Consider the following 22,825-nt stretch of genomic DNA (forward strand, 5'->3'; position numbering starts at 1 on the left):
TAGTATTGTACATCCACTTGTGATGTGATCTACTGTTTCTATTTGTTGTTTGCAAAGTCTGCTTTTATCTGTTGTGGTATTGGGATCTTTAATAATGTGCTTGCTGTAATATCTGGTGTTTATTGTTTGATCCTGTATTGCAATCATGAATCCTTCCGTCTCACTGTATATATTGTCTTTTCTTAGCCATGTGTTGGATGCGTCTTGATCGATGTGTGGCTGTGTTAGATGATACGGGTGCTTGCCATGTAGTGTTTTCTTTTTCCAATTTACTTTCTTCGTATCTGTTGATGTTATGTGATCTAAAGGGTTGTAGAGGTGGTTATGAAACTGCAGTGGTGTAGCCGATGTATTTATATGAGTGATTGCTTTGTGTATTTTGCTAGTTTCTGCTCGTTCTATAAAGAATTTTCTTAAATTGTCTACCTGTCCATAATGTAGGTTTTTTATGTCGATAAATCCCCTTCCTCCTTCCTTTCTGCTTAATGTGAATCTTTCTGTTGCTGAATGTATGTGATGTATTCTATATTTGTGGCATTGTGATCGTGTAAGTGTATTGAGTGCTTCTAGGTCTGTGTTACTCCATTTCACTAATCCAAATGAGTAGGTCAATATTGGTATAGCATAACTATTTATAGCTTTTGTCTTGTTTCTTGCTGTCAATTCTGATTTCAGTATTTTTGTTAGTCTTTGTCTATATTTTTCTTTTAGTTCTTCTTTAATATTTGTATTATCTATTCCTATTTTTTGCCTGTATCCTAGATATTTATAGGCATCTGTTTTTTCCATCGCTTCTACGGAGTCACTGTGGTTATTCAATATGTGATCTTCTTGTTTAGTGTGTTTTCCCTTGACTATGCTATTTTTCTTACATTTGTCTGTTCCAAAAGCCATATTTATATAATTGCTGAATACTTCTGTTATCTTTAGTAATTGGTTGAGTTGTTGATTGGTTGCTGCCAGTAGTTTTACATCATCCATGTATAGCAAATGTGTGATTTTGTGTGGGTATGTTCCAGTAATATTATATCCATAATTTGTATTATTTAGCATGTTGGATAGTGGGTTCAGAGCAAGACAGAACCAGAAAGGACTTAATGAGTCTCCTTGGTATATTCCACGCTTAATCTGTATTGGCTGTGATGTCATATTATCTGAATTTGTTTGGATATTAAGTGTGGTTTTCCAGTTTTTCATTACTGTGTTTAGAAACTGTATCAATTTAGGATCTACTTTGTATATTTCCAAAATCTGCAGTAACCATGAGTGGGGTACACTATCAAAGGCTTTTTGGTAATCAATGTATGCGTAGTGTAGGGACCTTCGTTTAGTTTTAGCTTGATATGTCACCTCTGTATCTATTATCAGTTGCTCTTTACATCCTCGTGCTCCTTTGCAGCAGCCTTTTTGTTCTTCATTTATAATTTTGTTCTGTGTTGTATGTGTCATTAATTTCTGTGTGATGACTGAAGTTAATATTTTGTAGACTGTTGGTAGGCATGTTATGGGGCGATATTTAGCTGGGTTTGCTGTGTCTGCTTGATCTTTAGGTTTCAGATAAGTTATTCCATGTGTAAGTGTATCAGGGAATGTGTATGGGTCTGCAATGTAACTGTTAAATAATTTAGTTAGATGTGAATGTGTTGAGGTGAACTTCTTTAGCCAGAAATTTGCCATTTTATCATTTCCAGGGGCTTTCCAATTGTGCGTAGAATTAATTGCTCGGGTGACTTCATGTTGCAAAATTATCACTTCAGGCATTTGTGGTATCATCTTGTACGAGTCTGTTTCTGCTTGTATCCACCGTGCATGCCTGTTATGTTGTACCGGGTTTGACCATATGTTGCTCCAGAAGTGTTCCATGTCTGTTATGTTTGGCGGATTGTCTATTTTAATGTGTGTGTTATCCATTGTTTGGTAAAATTTCTTTTGCTTTGTGTTGAATGTTTGGTTTTGTTTCCTTCTATTTTCACTTTTTTTGTATCTTCTAAGTCGTTTGGCCAATGCTTGTAATTTCTGCTTCTTTTCATCTAATTGCTCTATCGCTTCTTGTTGTGAGATTTTACCTAGCCTTTCTCGTTTTTTGTCTGATATTTCATTTCTTATAAATTGTGTTAGCTGTCTGATGTCTTTTCTCAGTTTTTCTATTCTGATCTGTAGCCTGTGTTGCCATGCTGGTTTTGTGGGTTATTATTATTATTATTATTATTATTATTATTATTTACTATGGGACCAAACTGCTGATGTCACCGGTCCCTAGGATTACAAACTACTTAATCTAACTTACGCTAAGGACAACACATACACCCACGCCCGTAGGAGGATTCGAACATCTAACGGGGGGAGCCACACAAACCGTAACAAATCGCCTTAGACCGTACGGCTACCCCGCGCGGCTTATGATTCATTCAGAAATCAACTTACAGAGTCAAAACCAACAGGGATGTGCATCAAAATCATATGAGTAATTGATAGACCAATGTGCGCTGGATGCTAGGTGCTTTGTGAAACAAGGTTTCTTCTTCTCAAGAATATAAGAATATGAATTTGACCTTCCCTCCTCATAGATTTGGGCTTGCTGCGCATGCATGAATCTGGCAGCTTGAGTGTGGCAGTAAAATTTTTCCCGGTTGCATCTAGCTGATTGCTGCGACTACTACATAGCAAACAGCCATATTTCTGTAGCCAGAAACGGGAGAAGGTACTACTCACACTGCGCATGCGCACGTGCCCGCTCGTAACTGCTAAAACGAATCTAATGTAAACAGTTGTGATGTCACGCTCATCGGAGGCAATTTGTTGCTATGAGGCATTGCATAGCCTTCCTAAAGCCTTTGACACATTTTGCTGTTGGCAAACGCTTGTATGAGCACTGTGTTTTGTTGTTGTATATGGCACATTTCCTTTGCAATTTATGTTTTATTTTCGTTTTTGTTTCTTTTCTTTTCTCTCTCTCCCATTTTATTGTTACAGTATTATTCTGCAGTAGCGGGATACAGTAATATTCTTTGTTAGAGTATTGATTCTTACCAGTCAAAATTACAAAAAATTAACTCAAAACTAAAACAACAAAAAATTCCCAGAATTCTAAAAAATTCCTGGTTTTTCCCCCAGTTTTCTCCCGGATGAAAAACTTCCCGGGTTTCTCTTGGATCTCCCAGTTGTCCCGGGTCGCATACACCCTGCTTAGAACATTTACTTGCTACAGAAACTGACAATAAACTGCTGCTGTAAGGGGAGAAAGTTCTTTTGCTTAATCTATATATAATTTTACATATATGCCATGTTTATTGTCTATTACACAATTATTTCTCTCTGTACCTATCACATCAGTACTCATATAATGACAGACAGGAGGAACTGTAGTATGATCTTCCCAGTGAAACAATTCTGGAAGATGGTATCAAAAATTTTGTCCTTGTCTGTGCTGTCATCCATTTTATACTAGTTAGCTGATAGATGAATTTAAAATGTTTACTGACTTATGCAAGGCCAAAATTCTTATGAATTCTTGTCATATTAGGGACAGACTGTTACCTGCTAATTCCTGCTAATTCATTGAACTCTTCTATTTTTGTTCTCCTCATACTCACTTTGGATTTGTTCAGCTGTTGTTTGACAAGAAGACTTTGGCTCTGTTTGAATTTGTGATGAACCTCTCTCTGCTTCTGTAGCAACATTTTAACATGACTACTGAACCAGGATAGGAACCTCTCATCGCTCACAATCTTCCTGAAGTGTACTGTACAATACTGTTGAGTTTTATTCATTGATATTCCATACCTCCACTGCTTGAGATGAATGTTTGATGCTGACTACTCAGGTAATCTGTCATCCTTTTTTGTTGCATTTGCTCAGCAGCAAAATTTTCCTGCCTTTCTTCAAATTTCTTTTAATGCATATAGTTACTGATGCTATAATAGCCATATGGTCGTCAATTCAATTCTCTATGTTTAGTGAATCACAAAGTTTGTGATCCCTTGGCAATCAGATCTCAGAAATTGCTCTTAACGGTCAGTTCTCTAACTGTTCAAGATAATTTCTGTATAAGACACTTAGTACAATATCACATAAGTCCCTGTTTCTATCACTTGTTCATATCACGAGCCTTTAAGCTACAAGTCGGTATTTGCCACACCGTGAGCAGAAAATTTATTTGTGATATACCCTAATTTTTTCCTAAAATGTTGTCATTATGGCTTCTGAGGAACATGGTCTATAAAAGCATCATATTAACATAACAATGTACATTTTCACAGCAACAGACTTGAATGACTGCTACACAGAGTTCTTTCCATATCAGGTATGTATTCAACCACAGCTTTCACCAACTTTTTCTGACATCACAGTCAGGAGTTATCCGTAGGCAATGTAGTACTTCATTTATTTGTTCTTATGACTGCCATAGTAGCTACACTGATCAGTCAATAAGAATGCTGCACAGAACATGCACATACCTACTGGGATTCTGGATTCTGTCATCAGAGAAGCCACTGAGATCAGAATGTGTAACAATTACTTTAACCAGGACACCGGATATACCTCAGTGGTGCATGGAAATGGGTGCTTGATGCTGAAATGCAACAGTAAAATCTGCTGAGTCATCCACCATCTAAAGAAATCACAATCACTACCAATGTTTTTCCATCACAGACATCTGACATAACCTCAGGTAGAATAAGGAAGCTCTGTGACTTTGTGAGATCTTTGTGACAAAATTCAGTCAAGTAAATCAAGTACTGCACAGCCTATGGGTAACTTCTAATGATGATGATGGAGAAGCTTGAGACTAAATACATATCTTATACAGCAACTCTCCAATAACATCTCTAGATACTGTGTGTGATAATTACTACTGATAAATTAGATTAATCCTGTGGTATTACCAGGAACAGTGCAATTACTTTTTTGTGCTTAGAATGCACCTGGCCTATTAAGTGTGCCATTCAGTTCTTTTAGGCACATCATAACAGTGGTGTCATCATTGATAACATTTGGACTGGAATCAACTACAGGTAACAGATATATACTACCTACACCTGGAATAGTTTGGGAACAAACATAATTCTAATACCAACAGATCTCCAAGACAATGAAGAAAAAGTGTTCTGCAATCACTATTTTACCACAGGTGCCACAATGAAGAAGATTACATTCTTTATCATTTATCTTCAACCTGAAACACAGTGAATAGTTGGAAATCACAATGTTACAGCACTATTATTTACTACAGCCTTCCTAAACTGGTGTGTGAAAGAAAGGCATCATCTAGGATTAGATCTTTCCACTGACTCTGATCATTTAACAACAGCCAAAGTAGCTTCTAATGTTGAGCTCAGGATCGCACAGTATATACCACATTGTTTATTACACACCGATAAGGGTTGAGTCCCTAAAGAAAATATTTGTGATCTATGAAGATGAAAATGATTGATTAATTTTGAACACAATAATGAAACACTGCTTAAGGCTGCTACATCGAAGGCTCTCAATTTGTGACACGACTTTCACCTCCACTGTTAAATAAATACACAGCACCTACTAAGAAGGAAAAGAGGGGGAAGGGGGGGTTAAATACACATTATCAAGTAAACAATATATGCAACAATTACAGAATATTTCAATTTGGAAATCTGCAGGAAATACTTCACAATTAAGACATAATTATCTGATAAATTAAAAAAGGAGGAGGGGGACTAAGCCAAAACATACAACATGGGAAATTACATCACTTCATTCCTGCTAGCAGTGTGTGGTGAAATTTCTAATAACTAATTACATCAAACTTACTGTGTAAACATATATACCAATATACTTACTTCTTTTGACTTTGATATCTTGCATCCATTTATTAAGTTTTCTGGGTACTGGAAAGCTGTGCCCACACGCTTGCGAAACTGTGGAGGAGACTCGCCTGGCTCTAACGGTATCTCAGGAGGAAGAACTCCTGTTAGTTCAGCTTCTTTAATACACAGCTCCTTCAATTCTTGAGTGCAGTCCTGCAGTTTCAGCTCTATTGAATTCTTGCGTGATTCTAAAGAGGCCATTAACTCTCTGTGGCTACTTTGCTGTGCATCCAGACTTTCACCATCTACACAGCCAAGAGCAAACATAATAGTGTAATTCTATACTTAATCTAAATGTCTAAATTATTAAATGGTGCATAATAAGAAATTAACTTTTTTAAAATTTTACTGTAAATAAATATCTCCAGTTCCCGGCCATGACACTCAATGCCACAGACTACAAGATGAACATGTGTCACTACAATACAAAATGAAAACAGACAAGCACTCAACTGCAGCTAATTGATGGGTGGCACAGACTGATATGTGTAATAGATCAAAACATTTCACTAGCTTTTCTGCAGTTGTAGAAAACCACTCTGTGTGTGTGTGTGTGTGTGTGTGTGTGTGTGTGTGTGTGTGTGTGTCAGGTGGTGCTGGTAGTAGTAGTTATAGTAGTAGTAGCAGCAGCAGCAGCAGGAGCACGAGTAGTAGTAGTAGAAAATGGACAATAAATTGTTTGAAAACTAGAACAATGTTCTAAACAGTTACGTGCATTTATGTTCCATCCATCATCCAGGTAGAGGAAAGTGGCTCTTTCCCCTCATTACAAGAGAATCAGAAGATAACTTACAGAAGTCAATCCACAAACTGGAAATAACAAAAAAGGTAATTTTGAAATATTTATGCATAAAATTAAGATACAAATATCCACTGGTAAACAATTGACAACAGCAAAAATATTCATAGGAGACAAACTTGTGGAACACGTCAATGTTTTTAAATGCCTTGGTTGTAGTTTAAACTTTAAACAGCTCCAGTGAGACTGACACCAAAATTAAATCCTATTCTAGTTTACATGGCACAATTAAAAGAACCTAAGCTGCAAAACCAATGTTTAATCAAAGATGAGATTTTATAGAACCACATCAGTACCTCTAACTCCTGTACAGAGCATAGAGCTGGACGCAACAAAATTGAAAAATCCAGGCAGCAGAAATTAGGCTTCAACACTCAGTCATAGGATACTGACCTGATAAACTGCTAAGTATCCAAGCAGTCAACAAAAAAATGTAGAGCTGGAATTCTGAATGCAATAAGTGCGACTTTTATTAAAAATGAGTTATTGCCACGTAAATGAGCTGTGTGTCAATTCCAGTTCCCTTCTAAAAGTGCTACGTCATCTTTCGGCTGCAACTAGTCGAAATGGCTACACGTGGCTCTCGGTGTATGTCCATGCTATTTGGAAGCTGTAGCACTACGTGCCTGTCACCTAATGTGTGAAGTTACGCACATCTCTTATTTCCACTCGACATGTCTACAACGGACATAGATTGAGTAGCTACTAGTAACATGATTTTTAAATCTTAATGGAAAATTATGAGTCTTAGGAAACAACAACACAATTCAAGAATTAGTGGTGAAAGTTATCATAACTACAGAAATGTTGATAAGCAAGAAAAGAAATTACCATCATCTGCAGTAATACATCATTAAGTTTTAATAAGTAATCTTTTGAGGTAACTAATCTTGAAATGTACACTGTCATACAGTCATCTGAAATAGTATGTGGGGAGCAATAAATATATTTCAACTAGGAAGAAGTAATTTCACGGTGTGAATACAGTTCCTCTTACGCCATTTAGAGAAAACAAAGAGAATGTGCACGTCAATGAGAAAAATCGCCCAACTATTCTGCAACTAAACAGCTCTAAAACCGTATTTTGCACCAACTGCATATCTGATAATGTGTTTTAGCTTAGATTCAAGTGCAGAAGGCAATGAAAGAATAAGTCTTCTGAAACTATAAAAATACTGTGTCAACTAAAGTAATTGTCAAGTAATGTACAATCACAGTGTTTTTTACTTTCAGGTTATATGTAGCTGCCAATATCAACGCGAGGACATCACTTTTAATATTATGAAGGCTCTCGTTCATGCATTTCACAAGCAAGATATGAACAGTCATGGTAGCTACTTACTTGGCTCATTGCAAGTATTGCCATTTGCAAGACACTGAGATGCCTCATATACTGAGCCTACTGAGAGTCAAAGTTAATGTTTGATAAGCTTCATTGTTCCAGATGAAAATGAGAATCATTTAAGGCTATGCAAGAAGACTTTTATGGACATTTTTGGAATTACTACAAAGCTAACTGAAACCCTGGTGAAGAGGAAAAAAGAAGGAAAACACAGAAGCAGTATTTGAGTTGCGATTTAAATATGGAAAGGCTTGGAAGGCATTTCTGATCGAATACCCTAAATGGTGAGGTGACATATAAGTTTTATTGCAGGTTTTTCCACAATGGCTTTCCTCAACTTTCCTTTCAGAAATCTCATGTAGACACTTGCAAAGGCTGTGACTGCTACAATACAGCCATGAAAAATAGAGACACAGCTGAAGCTGCTTCAGCAAAATTAAAATTGGAACTACACCGTCGAAAAGCTGAAGCAGCTTTCAATGCCGTGAAAAGTGACAGTATTGCCTCAACATTACTTGACAGCAATATATGCAATATAATCATGGACATATAGGAAGTGTTTCAGCTACCTAAACTCACACATCTAAATATGTATTACTCTCGACAACAACAATTTATACATTTTCAATGACGAAGGAAAAGATAGATTGCTTCTTATCGTAAATAAGGCATGTTAAGTTGCAGTAAGGCACAATTAAAAGACACTTATATAAAACTTTCCACCACAGCCTTCACACACATACGCAAGCACACCTCGTGCACATGTTAACAGCCAACTCCGGCAGCTCGAGCCAGAATGTTGTTCGTACAATTTCGGCATTCGTGTTTGCAATACTGGAGATGGGATAATGCGTGTTTGGCACGATGGAGAGTCCTCTTGAGATGGAAACTAGACGGAATCTTATGTGCTTCAAGTTGTTGATGACCCTGACAGTCCTTTAACACAAAAAAGAACTGTGTGTTTGGTGTGATAATTGTTGTAGGAAAATTTAAAAAAATGCACGATCTTATTCCTCTACATGTTTCTGGTCAGTGCAGGACTGTTTAAAAGAATCAATCACAAATTTTTAGTGGTTGGGCATAGTTTCTCTTCTTCCAACCAAGATTTTGCACTGGTTGAGAAGTGCTGGGGCAAAATAACAAAGTGTCAAGTTCCAGCTGAAGTTGTCCGAGTGCATGGCCAATGCGGCCTTTTACAACTGTAAAAATGATGGGAAAGATTATTGACTTTATAAAGTACCTGCAAAAGTTACTGACACCAACAAGTTGAAGATATCAGAATTAGTGTGGCTACAAGTAGATAGCGACAATCCTGGTGTCGTGAAATACAAGAAAGACTTCAATAAAATGGAAATGTGGTCACACTATAATGTTTTGAAGAAAGATTGTAGATTATTTGACATACTGTCCACTGAGTTAAGTTGATTGGTTGGATTAAAAAAGGGGGAAAGGAACCAAACTACAAGGTCATCAGTCCCTTGTTCTGAATAAAACAATGCCACAAGTGTGAGAATAAAATAAACAAGACTGACAACTCAAAATGGAATGAAAGGAAAAATCACAACAATGATGAAGAGCAACAAACATGTAAATGGACTGGCTGGCAGACCACGAGAATAAAAAAGGAGATGCCTGCAACACATTGAAACCTCCACCCTAGAAGCACTAGAGTGTTGCCAGATAAAATTAGCGGCAATGAGTCTGCTAACCCAAGATTTTGTCGTTAGGCAGTAAAAGTGGGACAGTGCACCAGAATATGGGCCACTGTCAACCAGGCGCCGCATCGACACTCAGGCAGGTCTTTACGGCGCAGGAGGTAACCGTGGGTCGCCCAAGCGTGGCCAGTGCGGAGCTGGCAGAGGACAACTAATTCCCTGTGAGAGGCCCACATGGAAGTCTTCCACACATTCGTAGTCTCCATAATGCCACGCAGTTTGTTGTGTGTACTGTTATGCCATTCCGTCTCCCAAAGCCGAAAAACCCTACGGCGTAAGTCAGAACGCAGGTCAGGTTCAGAGGTGCCCGTCACCAGAAGTGGTTTCCGCATAGCCTGTTTGGCCAGCCTGTCACCAAGTTCATTGCCTGGGATGCCGACGTGTCCTGGGGTCCAGACAAACACCACTGAACGACAGGACCGGTCCAGGGCAAAGATGGACTCCTGGATGGACGCTACCACAGGATGGCAAGGGTAGCACTGATCAATAGCTTGTAGGCTGCTCAAGGAATCAATGCACAGAAGAAACGATTCCCTGGGACATGAACGGATATACTGAAGTGCACGAGAGATGGCCACCAGCTCTGCAGTGAATACACTGCAGCCATCGGGTAAGGAATGCTGTTCAAAATGGTCTCTTGATGTAGGCGAAGCCAACATGACCATTAGCCATTGAGCTGTCAGTGTAAACCACTTCAGAGAGTGCAGGAGTAACTGAGTCCTAAGTGTCATGCGAAAGGTCCATAAAAATCTGCAGCCTAGGAGTACACCATGGAGGTGTACGCAGATGGACCTGGATGGGAGGTGGTAAAGGGAAGGACTCCAGTTCAGACAGAAGGGATCGCACGCGAACCGCAATCGTTAGCCCTAACCTGGGCCGCCAATGTGGGAGATGAACTGCCACAGGTGGAAAAAGCAGACAGTAATTTTGATGCTCAGGAGAACTACGAATGTGTGTAATTTAACTGGTGAGCAGTTGTGCACATCAGATCTGCAATGGAGGGCCTCCAGCCTCCACCAGGACACTGGTCACCGGACTCATTCTAAAAGCTCCTGTCGCTAGGCAAACGCCAGCAGCTTACAAACAACGTTGGTGAGGCTGATGGGCCAATAGCTATCCAAATCAAGTGAGTTTTTACCGGGTTTGAGCACCGGGATGATGGTGCTCTCCCCCCATTGCAATGGAAAGACACCATCACACCAGATCCGGTTGAAGACAACGAGGAAATGGCACTTGTAGTCAGACGAGAGATGTTTAATCGTCTGGCTGTGGATCCGATCTGGCCCAGCAGCTGTGTTGGGACAATGTGCAGGTGCGCTGAGGAGCTCCCACTCCATAAATGGGACATTATAGGGTTCACTGTGGCGTGTAGTGAACGAGAGGACTTTCCTCTCCATCTGTCGTTTGAGGGTGCAAAAGGCTAGAGGGGTAGTTCTCCAACACAGAGGCTCAAGCTTGGCAATCGCATTTTCACGGTATATGGCACACCATTGACTGTAACGCCAGGGACACCTGTGGGGGTCTGGTACCCAAAAAGACATCTGTTGCTCCCGAAGTAGATGGTGCGGGAGCAACAGGGAGAGAAGTGCCCCCCACCATCACGGGGGCAGGTGTATCTACCAGTTCTGAGAGTCGACAGGAATTCAAGGAACTGACGGAGTGACAACTGTTCTTGTAGTAGTGGCATATGAGGAGGTTATAGAAACAGGATGTAGGTGCTCAAATTTCCTCTTAGGTCGGTCAGTCCAGGGTCTTATATTCCACGATTTTCCTCTTTTTCTGTAAAATCCTGCAGTCTCGCAAGCAACGTGAACGGTGCTCCCTGCAGTCGACACAGATGAGAGGTGGGGCACACAGAGTATTGGGATGCGATGGACGTCCACAATCTCAACAGGTGGGGCCGGAAGTACAGCGGGAAGACATACGGCCGAACTTCCAACACGTAAGTGCTGCATCGAGGAAGAAATATATTGCTTGACGTCACAGCGGTAGACCATCACCTCGACCTTCTCACGCAATGTGTCATCCTCGAAGGCCGAGTTGAAGGCACCGGTGGCAACCCGGTTATCCCTTGGGACCCAACGGACGTGTCGGACAAGACGAACACCTCGCTGCTCTAAATTGGCATCCAGTTCGTCACCAGACTGCAAAAGAAGGTCCCTGTGGAATATAATACCCTAGACAATATTTAAGCTCTTATGAAACGTGACGGTAACAGAAACATTCCCCAACTTGCCACAAGCGAGTAATGCCCGTGACTGGGCAGAGGATGCCGTTTTTATCAAAACTGACCCAGAGCGCATTTTGGACAAGCCCTCCACCTCCCCAAACTTGTTCTCCAAATGCTCCACAAAAAAACTGAGGCTTCACGAGCATGAAAGGTTCTCCAACTCTCGTACATACGAGGTACTGGGGCGAATAAGCTTCACTACCATCTTTAGCCTGACATTCCTCCCATGGTGGAGCCAGGGAGGGGAACAACTTGGGGTCATATTTCTTAGCCAATGTTAGACTTTGCCCACTTAGAGACTGCTGGCAGCGGACCACCAGCAAGAGATGACATACTATGCTTCCTGGCGTGTCATCCACCCTGATGCCACCCACTACGACCCGGGGCCCTCCCCACGGGTGCCACCCAGCCGCAGCAACGGCCACTCGGCAGGACGGCCACTGCCGGGAGTCCCGACGACCCGGGGTGACGGGCACCTACTCTTCGGCATACGTGGGGAGTTAACGGTGCAGGCATCGGCAGAGTGGTCCCTGTGTAGTCAGGGGGCTACAACCGACAGGGTACATTTTGTAGGGATCACATTGTGTTCGTGTGGGAGTGATCTAGACAGTTGTAAAACAACAAACTGGTAGCCGAGATAGCAGGAAATATTTTTATTCCACGATTACTGGTTTCGGCTAAACTAAAGCCACCGTCATTGGATCTTATGACCATTGTTTGCTTCGGTGTTGTAACCTGTACGTGTCGTAAGATCTGATGACGGTGGCTTTAGTTTCGCCGAAACTGGTAATCGTGGAATAAAAAGAATTCCTGCAATCTCGGATACCAGTTCACTGTTTTACAACAGGATACACGACGGCCCCACCATAACGGACTGGCTACCGTGCTGGATATGAGGTGCAAAGAAGTCCACGGTCATCGTCAGCACAGAAAGTGACACTGCGTAGTGCACGCTGGAAAACGCACCCAGGAAGGTGTCCTCACCCAAGAGATGGAGAACGGGTGGGACTGCAATGCGACGACGAGAAAGTGGGCTGAAGATCTCGATGCACAATGCACTGTGTAAGGCACCCTTTCCCAATTGGCTCGCTCTTCAGGAAAATTTTGAAAAATGGAGGTCAAACCCTACAGGGGACCATCACATAAAGGCCGAAATGTGTGAGACTGCTTTTAGTTGCCTCTTACGACAGGCAGGAATACCTCGGGCCTATTCTAACCCTCGGACCCGCAGGAGTCACCGAGTTAAGATTTGCTGAATGATGAGCAAGAAATCATAGCTTTAAAAGAACTTGCTTTCAATGACTGACTATCTTGAAGGAAACAAACAGTTTTATCTCGATTTGTTTGCAAAATAAGTGTCACCCTTTATTTTACGGATTTATTGTTTCACTGTTTTCAGTATCACAAAATATCGTAATGCGTGTTATCTCTTAGCATTTGATAATGTAACTGAATTGTTCTAAACATCTCCTTACACTTTTTTCAGGTTACAAGTATTTAGCACATAACTACAGTATCTGCATTATGGCACATAGCCCTTTTCAATTTTTGAGGACAATTTTCCAAAACGTTATTTCCATTGACTGTAAGAAAACATCTCTATAAATATTATAGAGTAATTTGAAATGTAACTCAATACAAAATTTTGATAAAATATATCGATCTTGTTCTCTGGTATTTATTATGTTTTTCACTATACCTAAAATCCAGTTTAATGGCACTTACCTATTTTAGAATTTCCATTCTACAAATATTTATTTCTGAGGAGCATGATGGAGAGCACAAATAGATTAACTTTCATAGCACTGTACAATATGCTTTAGACCAGTACATGCCCAGCATAATTGTGAGGGATGGGGAATAGGTTTAATAATGATGTTAAAAAGTTGCTACAGAAGCAAAGAAAGTTTAATAAAAGAATTAAGTGATGTCAAAATCTAGTTGACAAACAAAAGCTGAACAAGCCCAAAATGAGCATAAGCAGGGCAATGAGGGAAGAGTTCAATGAACTTTAAAGTAAAATTCTGTCAACCAATGTGATAAAAACACCTAAGAAGTACTGGTCTTACAAAAGTTTATTTGAAGATCAAAATCACGTATTCAGTTGATCAGTGACCATACTGGCACCAAAGCAGAAGATGACAGAGAGAAAATTGAAATACTGAATTTACTCTTCCAAAATGGTTTCTTTGCAGAAGACTGTGATAGGGTTGCTCCTTCCAATCATTGTACAAATGCTGAAATGACAGATTACGGAATAGAAAAGCAATTAAAATAGCTCAACAGAAGCAAAAAATCTAGTCAATATGACATACTTCTGTGATTCTATAGAGATTATGAGAAAAAACTTGCTTCCCTTCTAACAGCAGTATACCACAAATCACTGGAGCAATGAGGGATAACAAATAATTAGAAAAAAAGCACACGTTATTCCTATTTATACATAGAGGGTGGCTGTAATTAAAATTTCGGTACTTGAGACAGTGTAGACGGAAAACTCTTTACAGTATAGGCACCCAACTTTATAGGGTTAATGTACAGACTGTGTGCTGCAGGATTTGTGTTGTTAGTGTCATGACTTGCCATTTGCTTGTGAGATAACTCCGCCATTGGCCAATTGTTCCAAACTATGTGGCCACCAAGATTATCAGATTTGAACTTGTGTTGGATACTAAAAAGTGTTGGAGGTTGAAGATGAGCTTAGTGAGGAAGGTAACGAGCATCCCATCTGGGATGTTTTGGGCAGCAGTAGAGCAATCCCTAGTGCAGTTGTGGGCTGTCATGGATGCAGGTGGTCATCACATTGAGGAATGTTTGTAACCTGGAATGTAGACATGGTATGCAATTAACAAACATTACCCTCTTATGAGGAAATTAAAATGTGTTTCTTTCAGTAGTTTATTCATTATTTCTCTTCTGCATGTCTTTACATAGGTTTGCATGAAGTTTCATTGTACTATATTCATTTGTTTTTCATGGGACAGTTTAATTGTAATCACCTCATATTACTAAATTAAAGTCTCCTGCTGTATTTTTCTGTCTGTATGTGAAGGTTAAGCTCAGGGATTGATGTAGGGATACTGATACTGTTTTCACTAATGGATAGACTGATTCATGAGGGAGGTTTGTGCAGATAATTTGTTACCATTATGCCAGACAAGTCACTGGCCATAGATACTTCGTGTCACCCATGCAAAGCTGGGGCAAATCGCTAGTTTTCAATAGTGATCATCTGACAGATGCACGTAGTATAAGTCTATATCACTATCTGGTGTAGAATGTTCCATGTGGAACATTTTTTTATGTCCATACATAATGACATTTTTCGAGAAGGGAAAGTTCTATAAAAGTCAACACGGATTCCGTTAATAGAGATTTTTCATAACACACCTAGCTCTGTTCAGTTATGAAATATATAGAACACTGCTGAGAAATACACCGAGATCGGTGCTGTATTCCTCGACTTCCAAAAAGCAATTGATAGGGATTAACACTGTTGTTTAGTGACAGAGAATTGGACCTGATCTGTGACTGGACTCAGGAGTTCCTAGCAGATAAACTCAACACACTGCTCTTAAAATGATGAAACTGACAAATATAAAGGTAATTTTAGTTGTATCCCTAGCAAGTGTTATAGTGCCTGTAGCTTTCCTGTTTACAATATATACTTAAATAATCTAGTGGATAATGCAGGATACTTTATGGGACTGTTCCCAGACGATGCTGTTATCTATAGGAAGGCTGCAACACTAGAAGACTGTAGTGAAATGCAAGACGATTTGCAGAGGATTAATGATTGGTGCAGTGACTGCCAATTAAGCTTTAATGTGAATAAATGTAATGTCTTGCATATTAAAAGGTGAAGAAATCCACTATTGTTCGATTGCACTACTGGCGACAAACCACTGGAAACAGTAACTACCATAAAATACCTAGGAGTAACTGTCTTGAATGACCTAAACTGGAAAGAACACATAAAATGAATTACAGGAAAAAATGATGTCATATTGAGATTAATTGGAAGAATAGTTAATCCACAAAAGAAGTGGCTTGCAAAACACTTACAAAACTGATAATTGAGTACTACTCATCATCCTGGACACCTTACCAGATTGGATTAATAGAAGGGATGGAGAAGATCCAATAGAGAGCAGTACATTGTCATACGATCATTTAGTAAGCACATGAGTGTTACGGAGGTGCTCAACAAACTCCCGTGGCAACGCTACAACAGAGAGGTTTACTGTCGGAATTCCGCAAGCGTACATTTCGAGAGGAGTTGGGTGTCGTGTTACTTCTCCCCACACGCGTGTCGTAAAATGAGAAAAACTGGAGAAACTGGAGTTGATAATGGGGTTTATCAACCATCATTCTTCCCGTGTACCATTCGCAAATTGAACAGGGAAACGAGGAAATAATAGTGGTAAGCTACCAGAGTTGATCACATCTGAAATGAAGATACAAAATCCACATAGGGTATAAAGAGTACATGGAAGAAATTGCAGTAAATCTGATAAAATAGTTGAATCATAATGAATTGTAGTACTGGAAGACCACAGAAAAGACGGAAAGCCCAATTCTGCAATTCCTTAAGATGGAACAGACTTAACAAGACTGATAACTGATGCTGATGACTAAATTAAGTTACACGTTTGAATTTTCTGTTATTAAACAGAAGATAACCACCATAAATCTCCATTCGTCACTTCGTTTTCGAAATGCTTTACGAAGGAGTAAATCTGTAACATTAAATATATGGGTAAGTGATTCACATCACATTCTTAATGAGGCCATGCTGATTTAAATTTGTACCTGGAAGAGACAACAAAACTATATATCATAACAGGATTACCCAGTGAGTAACTGTTGGGCTTCATGCTGAGTCAGTCTGGCAAAGAGGAGCCTTTCAGTGCACTTAACATGGGGCCCAGGAAATTTATACCAACATATTTTTCCCCCTGACAAAGCACAATTCCCCCTGACAAAGCACAAACCAAATAGACTGAGATACACTGTAGGCAATTTCTCTATTCAATTCAATATTTGATTGGTGGCTCCATAGAGTGCTGTGTCCACAATGACCATATATTTAAAATTAGAAGGAAGGTCAGTGTTGGTCATAATATTGATGGTTTATTGACAGCAAAATCGATTTTTATTGTTTTATTGTGATTGTTTCTTAGCTTTTTACTGATAATAACTTGACACCAGTGCCTATGAGTTTAATTTGTACACCACATCACTGAAGATGATCACTATGTGATTGAAAATCAATTTTGCTGTCAATAACCCATCAATATTACGGTCAACACTGACCTTCCTTCTAAATTCAATATTTACTATAAAACTTCTCTTTTGTTGGATAATGAACAATAACTTTCATTCCTCACATTTTTAAAAGAATACTGAGCTGTGCAATCTCTATGATATAGTAAATTTTCATTTTCAATTAGATTTTCATATTAACCTTGTGCACTAATGCCAAATTATTTTACTTCCTTTGTGTGCCTCTTTGATCAGTCCTTAACTCAAACACATAATTACTTTGCTTCAGTAAAAAAGGTAGATTTTATTTTCAGTCTCACTACTCAGAAGTTCAGACGTTTATTTCTTCAGATTTTCCAGATATTTGATAAAATTTATCCCCTCCCCCCAAATCCTCCCAATACTGACTTTCACTACCTGCTGTACCAGCTCTACTATATTTGCGAACAAAATTCCAGGACCCAAAGAAATTTATTTTTAACCGTGTAAGATTTTCTTATCGCACTGACAATAGTGGGTCTGAAATAACAGCGCTACAACAAGCCTCTCTCTTAAACTGTGTATTCGTGACTGCACGTATTTTGTTTCAGATCCGAGAAGACTATAGAATTGCTATTAAAGAAAAATCTGCAGCTGTTTACTTTTTCTTCATATAGCTTCAATAGCTGTGCCAAAAGTAGGAGAAGTTGAGAAGTAATTACATTTATATTATCTTAAGTTCATTCTTGATGATTTTGTGCAATTACAGTATAAAAAATACACTACAGCCCTACTGCACCAATTATTCCATCCTCAAATCCTAAATCTTGCAGGAAAAGGTACAAAATAAAATATATTCAAAAGGACGAGAAATGACTGAAGGATGACAAGCTTGCAAACCTGTAAACTTGACCAAATCATAATCTGATATTCACAATAAATCACCACACACCTGTGCAATGTGTACTAACAGCATTAGACAGTCAGTATACATTTAGAGTGCGGAAGTAGTCTGGAAAACAAGAAGACTTTATTAGGGTTGAGCAAAGGACCACATGTAAGAGCCCAAAGAGATGATATGTCTCAACCTCATAAGCAGAACACTCCATAATAACATTTATCACAATAATACACTAAAATTTGGTTTTGGTATCAAAGAGATGAGTAATATTAATCTCTCTTCAACAACAAAGTCATATAAGTTAGACAAAAATTGGAAATGAAAACAGCCATGCCCTTTCCAAAGGAACCATCTCAGTATTTGCCTTACACAATTTAGAAAAACTGTTAAAAAACCAAATCTAGAGGGCTAAATGAGAGTCTGAATCCTCTTCCTCCTACATGGGATCCAGTTCTTTAACCAATGAGCCACTAGCTTTGTGAGTATCAAGGATGATCTCCCTCCACATGGGTTGTATGTGAGTGGTAGGCACGGTTCCCATAGAGACAATACGATATGCAAATTGACAAGTTGCAGTAACGGTCATGTGACACAGTGTTTATCTGTGCAACATTTGTGTTTCTGCTGGATCGATATGAAAAGATGACAAGTAACAAGACAGCATGAATGCATCTGTGGCAGCATCCATTATAATTTCTTACAAGGTGTGACAAAGGATACTGTTCCCACATTCGTTTCGTGAACAAGTGACAATAAAGGGATCGATTCCTTTGCATCACAGGAATTACACCCCATTATAGCCTTGGACAATTATGTTATTGGAACTAGTGATATATCAATAAAAATAGAACATACAACAAACCATGTTTAGAAAGCACTGCTTTAAAATGGATTGCTAGACAGTGTGAGGACACGGCCAATTAGTTTGTTTTATTATGTTTCAGAAGTATTTACAGATACAATTACCAAAAGTAATATGCAAGGTAGAACAATGAAATTTAAAAAAATTTGTACATGTAAATGGAAATTCATATGCGAACTCATATTCTACATTCTGTAAGACCTCAGATTCTGGTGTCCTACCAAGGAATTTTTACCAGCCTCACTTAAAAAATAATCAGTCACAGCAAATCTGTTTCTTATTGTTAACTAATTTCTTCTTCTTTCATCCAAGTTTGAGGCAGATTCAAATAATTTCCCAGTAAATGTGTCTTCAAGCTCCAGAACACAATATGCTCTAATTACATCAATAGTAAAATCCAATTTCACATTCTTTGTGCTCTGGAGCAAACACCTTTTGTTGAACAATATGTGAACAAAATCACTTGCTGATTTTTTTTTTTTTTTTTTTTTTTTTGAATGAAACTCTTAGTGCAGACAAGAAAAAAATACAGACAAGGTATAGCTAAATCTGCCACTTGATCTATATATGTCTATCTAGTTTTAAAATGAAAATAACTCTTATGTAAAGTAATCTTAAAACGTGACTGCAACTGACTTCTTAAAGCACGTACAAAAGAGAAATTTTTAAGTTATAACTCTGCATAGCACGCAGCCATAGTGTCTAGTGAAGCCCGTCATCAGCCACATCATAAATACTGATCAGTATTTATCCAGGACTCGCAAGAGATATGGCTCTTCTTCCAGTGTTAAAAACAATTTTAATATGTCAACTACATTTTGTACGCAGCAATTTACAACCTAAAATAGTTCAAAGGTCCCATGGAACTTACATGGGAAAATACTGGAAGAAACCTATACCAAATACCACAACTACACATAAAGCAATAGTGAGAAAATTAAAAACTTTATGTTTCATGAATTTTGAATAATTTGTTCACCAGGGGAAAAGAAAGGAGTGAAACAGGGTAAGTTGTGCAAATGCTAAAGGAAATGAAGGCATTCCAAATTCCAATAAGGAAAGTTTTCTCTGCCCCAGCATTCAGGAGTATTGAGTACAGAGTTTTACAACCAGCTAATATCCAACAGGAACAAATTATCCTACAATATAGCCCGTAAATTCTTCCAAATAATTTCTTGCCCCATGTCTGTCTCCTGATTCAGTGTTTGGGGGCACTTTTTCATTCCCTTACAAACCTGTGCAGTTTACATATCTTTTTCTCACAATTAAGGGGGACCTGGACATCATGAGCATATTTAAAAAAAATAATACTAATAATTTAAAAAATGGAAATTTGGGTTTATTTAATAAAATTCTGTGATTGTTTCCGATTCTAAAAATATACATTTCATGTATATTACATCATCATTTTCGTGTTTAAATGCCTTTCTAAAGCAGATGCAGTGTGCGTTTTTAAAATGCCTAGCTGTCATACTACTGTCAAACACAAAACATTGTTATTTAATTTTGCTGCCAATACTTCCATAGTAACTCATTTTAAGAACACACTGACTGTACTGTGAGTAATTTGTCTTTCTGATAATACAAGTTGTTTACTTCAGTTTATTTAGGTTTTTTGCAGGTGTTTGTGTGGTAAACTTGTTGTTGTGACCATTTCAGGTGTACTTAAATGATTTTTCATCCCAAAATGACAAAAACTAAGATGCTGAATTGCAGTTGCAAATTTTAAGTTAATCAATACAAGTGTGTTGTTGGGTATTGTAACAAAAATGAGGAAATCATTATGCTGCAGTGAAGCGAGGTTATGCCTCAAAGTTTGTCAGGCACTGCTTCAAAACACAAGTTGAAACAGAATGAGATTTTCACTCTGCAGCGGAGTGTGCGCTGATATGAAACTTCCTGGCAGATTAAAACTGTGTGCCTGACCGAGACTCGAACTCGGGACCTTTGCCTTTCGCGGGCAAGCGGTCTACCATCTGAGCTACCGAAGCACGACTCACGCCCGGTAATCACAGCTTTACTTCTGCCAGTATCTCGTCTCCTACCTTCCAAACTTTACAGAAGCTCTCCTGCGAACCTTGCAGAACTAGCACTCCTGAAAGAAAGGATATAGCGGAGACATGGCTTAGCCACAGCCTGGGGAATGTTTCCAGAATGTCCCCACTATGTTCATGCATGCTCGCACAAGCAGCACTATACCTTCCCTCACCCCTATCTTGCTTCCATCCCCTCCCCACCCCATGCCCTCTCCTTACCTCCACTACCTACATCAGAATGCTGCTATCATCAAGTGCAGTTACTGTCTGCAGTTCAGCCACAGCCGTAATGTGTGTGTGTGTGTGTGTGTGTGTGTGTGTGTGTATTTTCTATTTCAGAAGAAGGTCTTTTGGCCCAAAGCTTAAAATTTATAGCAGTCTGCCCCTCTGCAATATGGTGAGTAGCAATCTCTCCTTTTCATAATATTGTTGTTATTCCATCCCAAGACCCTACATAATTCAGAGTGTAAGATAAAAATCAATTTTCACTTCATTATGGACTCCACAATATTTAAATTTTTGTCACATCGAAGACAATATACTAATTATTTGGTTAGAGTCTCCTGTCAGTATCTACTGAAGTCTCTGTGTTGCTATATTTTAAAATAATAGCAAAAAAATAAAGACCACGATGCCCAGATCCCCTTAAGCAATGTCTCAAAAATGTGAAAAGCGATACGAGACTAACCACATTTGTACACTTGAATACACCTGTCTGCATTGATTTCGTACTTCCTATTTACTCCCGAGGTAAGTAAATGCATCTCTTTTGACACAAATATTATTAGCCTTCAAATTTTGCTAAGACTTTGGGAAAAACTAGTTAAATACTTCAAGTATTTGAACAAAGAGATGATCTACGTACCCATCATATCAGAAATGATCTGCCACGAAGCTTAAAATTCTGCCATCATCTGTAAATTAGAAGAACTTTATCAAACAAAACTAGCAAACATTCCAACAAATAAATGATGACTCTAATTTTAGCAAGTAAAGACTGTACGCAAGGGTCACATAGACTGTAAAATCTGGTTCCTACATTTTCCAGGAGGTTCAGATGTGGGCAACAGCCTTACATGTGAGAAATTTATCTAGGAAGAACCTCATCAAATATGTTCGATAAACAATTACATATACAGTGAAGATCCAAAACATTACGAACACCTCTTCAATAGTGTGACAATTAATCTATGGAACGCTATGCAGCAGCTATTAAGTGTGGCACGGATTTGGAAAGTCCCTGGTAGATTTTGAGAAGTATGTGGCACCAAAGGTCTATGAACAGGTCATGCAGTTCCTGTAAATTACACTCCAGTGGTTTGTGGGCACAGAGCTGGTGCCCGATAGCATCTGGGACTTGTTTCATTAGGTGAATTTGGCAGCCAAGAAATCAACGCGATTTAACAAGCATTCTCCTCAAATCGATGTATCCCGGTTCTGGCCGTGTGACAGGGAGAGTTGTTATGCTGGAAGATGCTATCATAGTTAGGGAAGATATCAAACACAATGGGATGCAGGTGGTCTACAATACGTTCGTGTAGTCCACGGCCATCGTGGTGCCTTAAACATCCCACATAATGTAAAGCTCTCCCCCCTCCCCACTGGCCTCCATCAGTGCACATTTCAAGCAGACTCTCACCTGGATGACAGAGTATATGGACATAACTACTGACATAGTGTAGTGAGAACTGTAATGACCAAGTGACACGTGTCCATTGATACACAGTACTATCTCGACGATCCCTCGCCCATTGCAATTGTAATTGACGTCGTCAGTGGGTCGACGTGGGAACACGTATATTTCATCTGCTACAGAATCCCGAGTTCAATAATGAACACTGTGCTCACAA

At 39.1% G+C, this 22,825-nt stretch overlaps 1 protein-coding gene across 2 annotated transcripts in view; it reads right to left on the reverse strand.

Annotated features, from left to right (window-relative positions):
* Nucleotides 1-22,825, reverse strand: part of LOC126185135 (uncharacterized) — a 193,337-nt gene that overhangs the window by 138,278 nt on the left and 32,234 nt on the right. The window contains exons 2-3 of one of the 2 annotated variants that reach the window (XM_049927969.1): nucleotides 21,841-21,889; nucleotides 5,820-6,091 (exon numbers count right to left, since the gene is read on the reverse strand). In XM_049927969.1, coding sequence (XP_049783926.1) covers nucleotides 5,820-6,091; nucleotides 21,841-21,847 — 279 coding nt within the window. In that variant the 5' untranslated portion in view covers nucleotides 21,848-21,889. Of the gene's footprint in view, nucleotides 1-5,819; nucleotides 6,114-21,840; nucleotides 21,890-22,825 lie in introns of those variants that run through there. The other variant, XM_049927968.1, reaches the window with a different exon arrangement.

Source organism: Schistocerca cancellata, chromosome 4 (genome assembly GCF_023864275.1).
Source record: "Schistocerca cancellata isolate TAMUIC-IGC-003103 chromosome 4, iqSchCanc2.1, whole genome shotgun sequence".
In the NCBI taxonomy this organism is placed as follows: domain Eukaryota; kingdom Metazoa; phylum Arthropoda; class Insecta; order Orthoptera; family Acrididae; genus Schistocerca; species Schistocerca cancellata.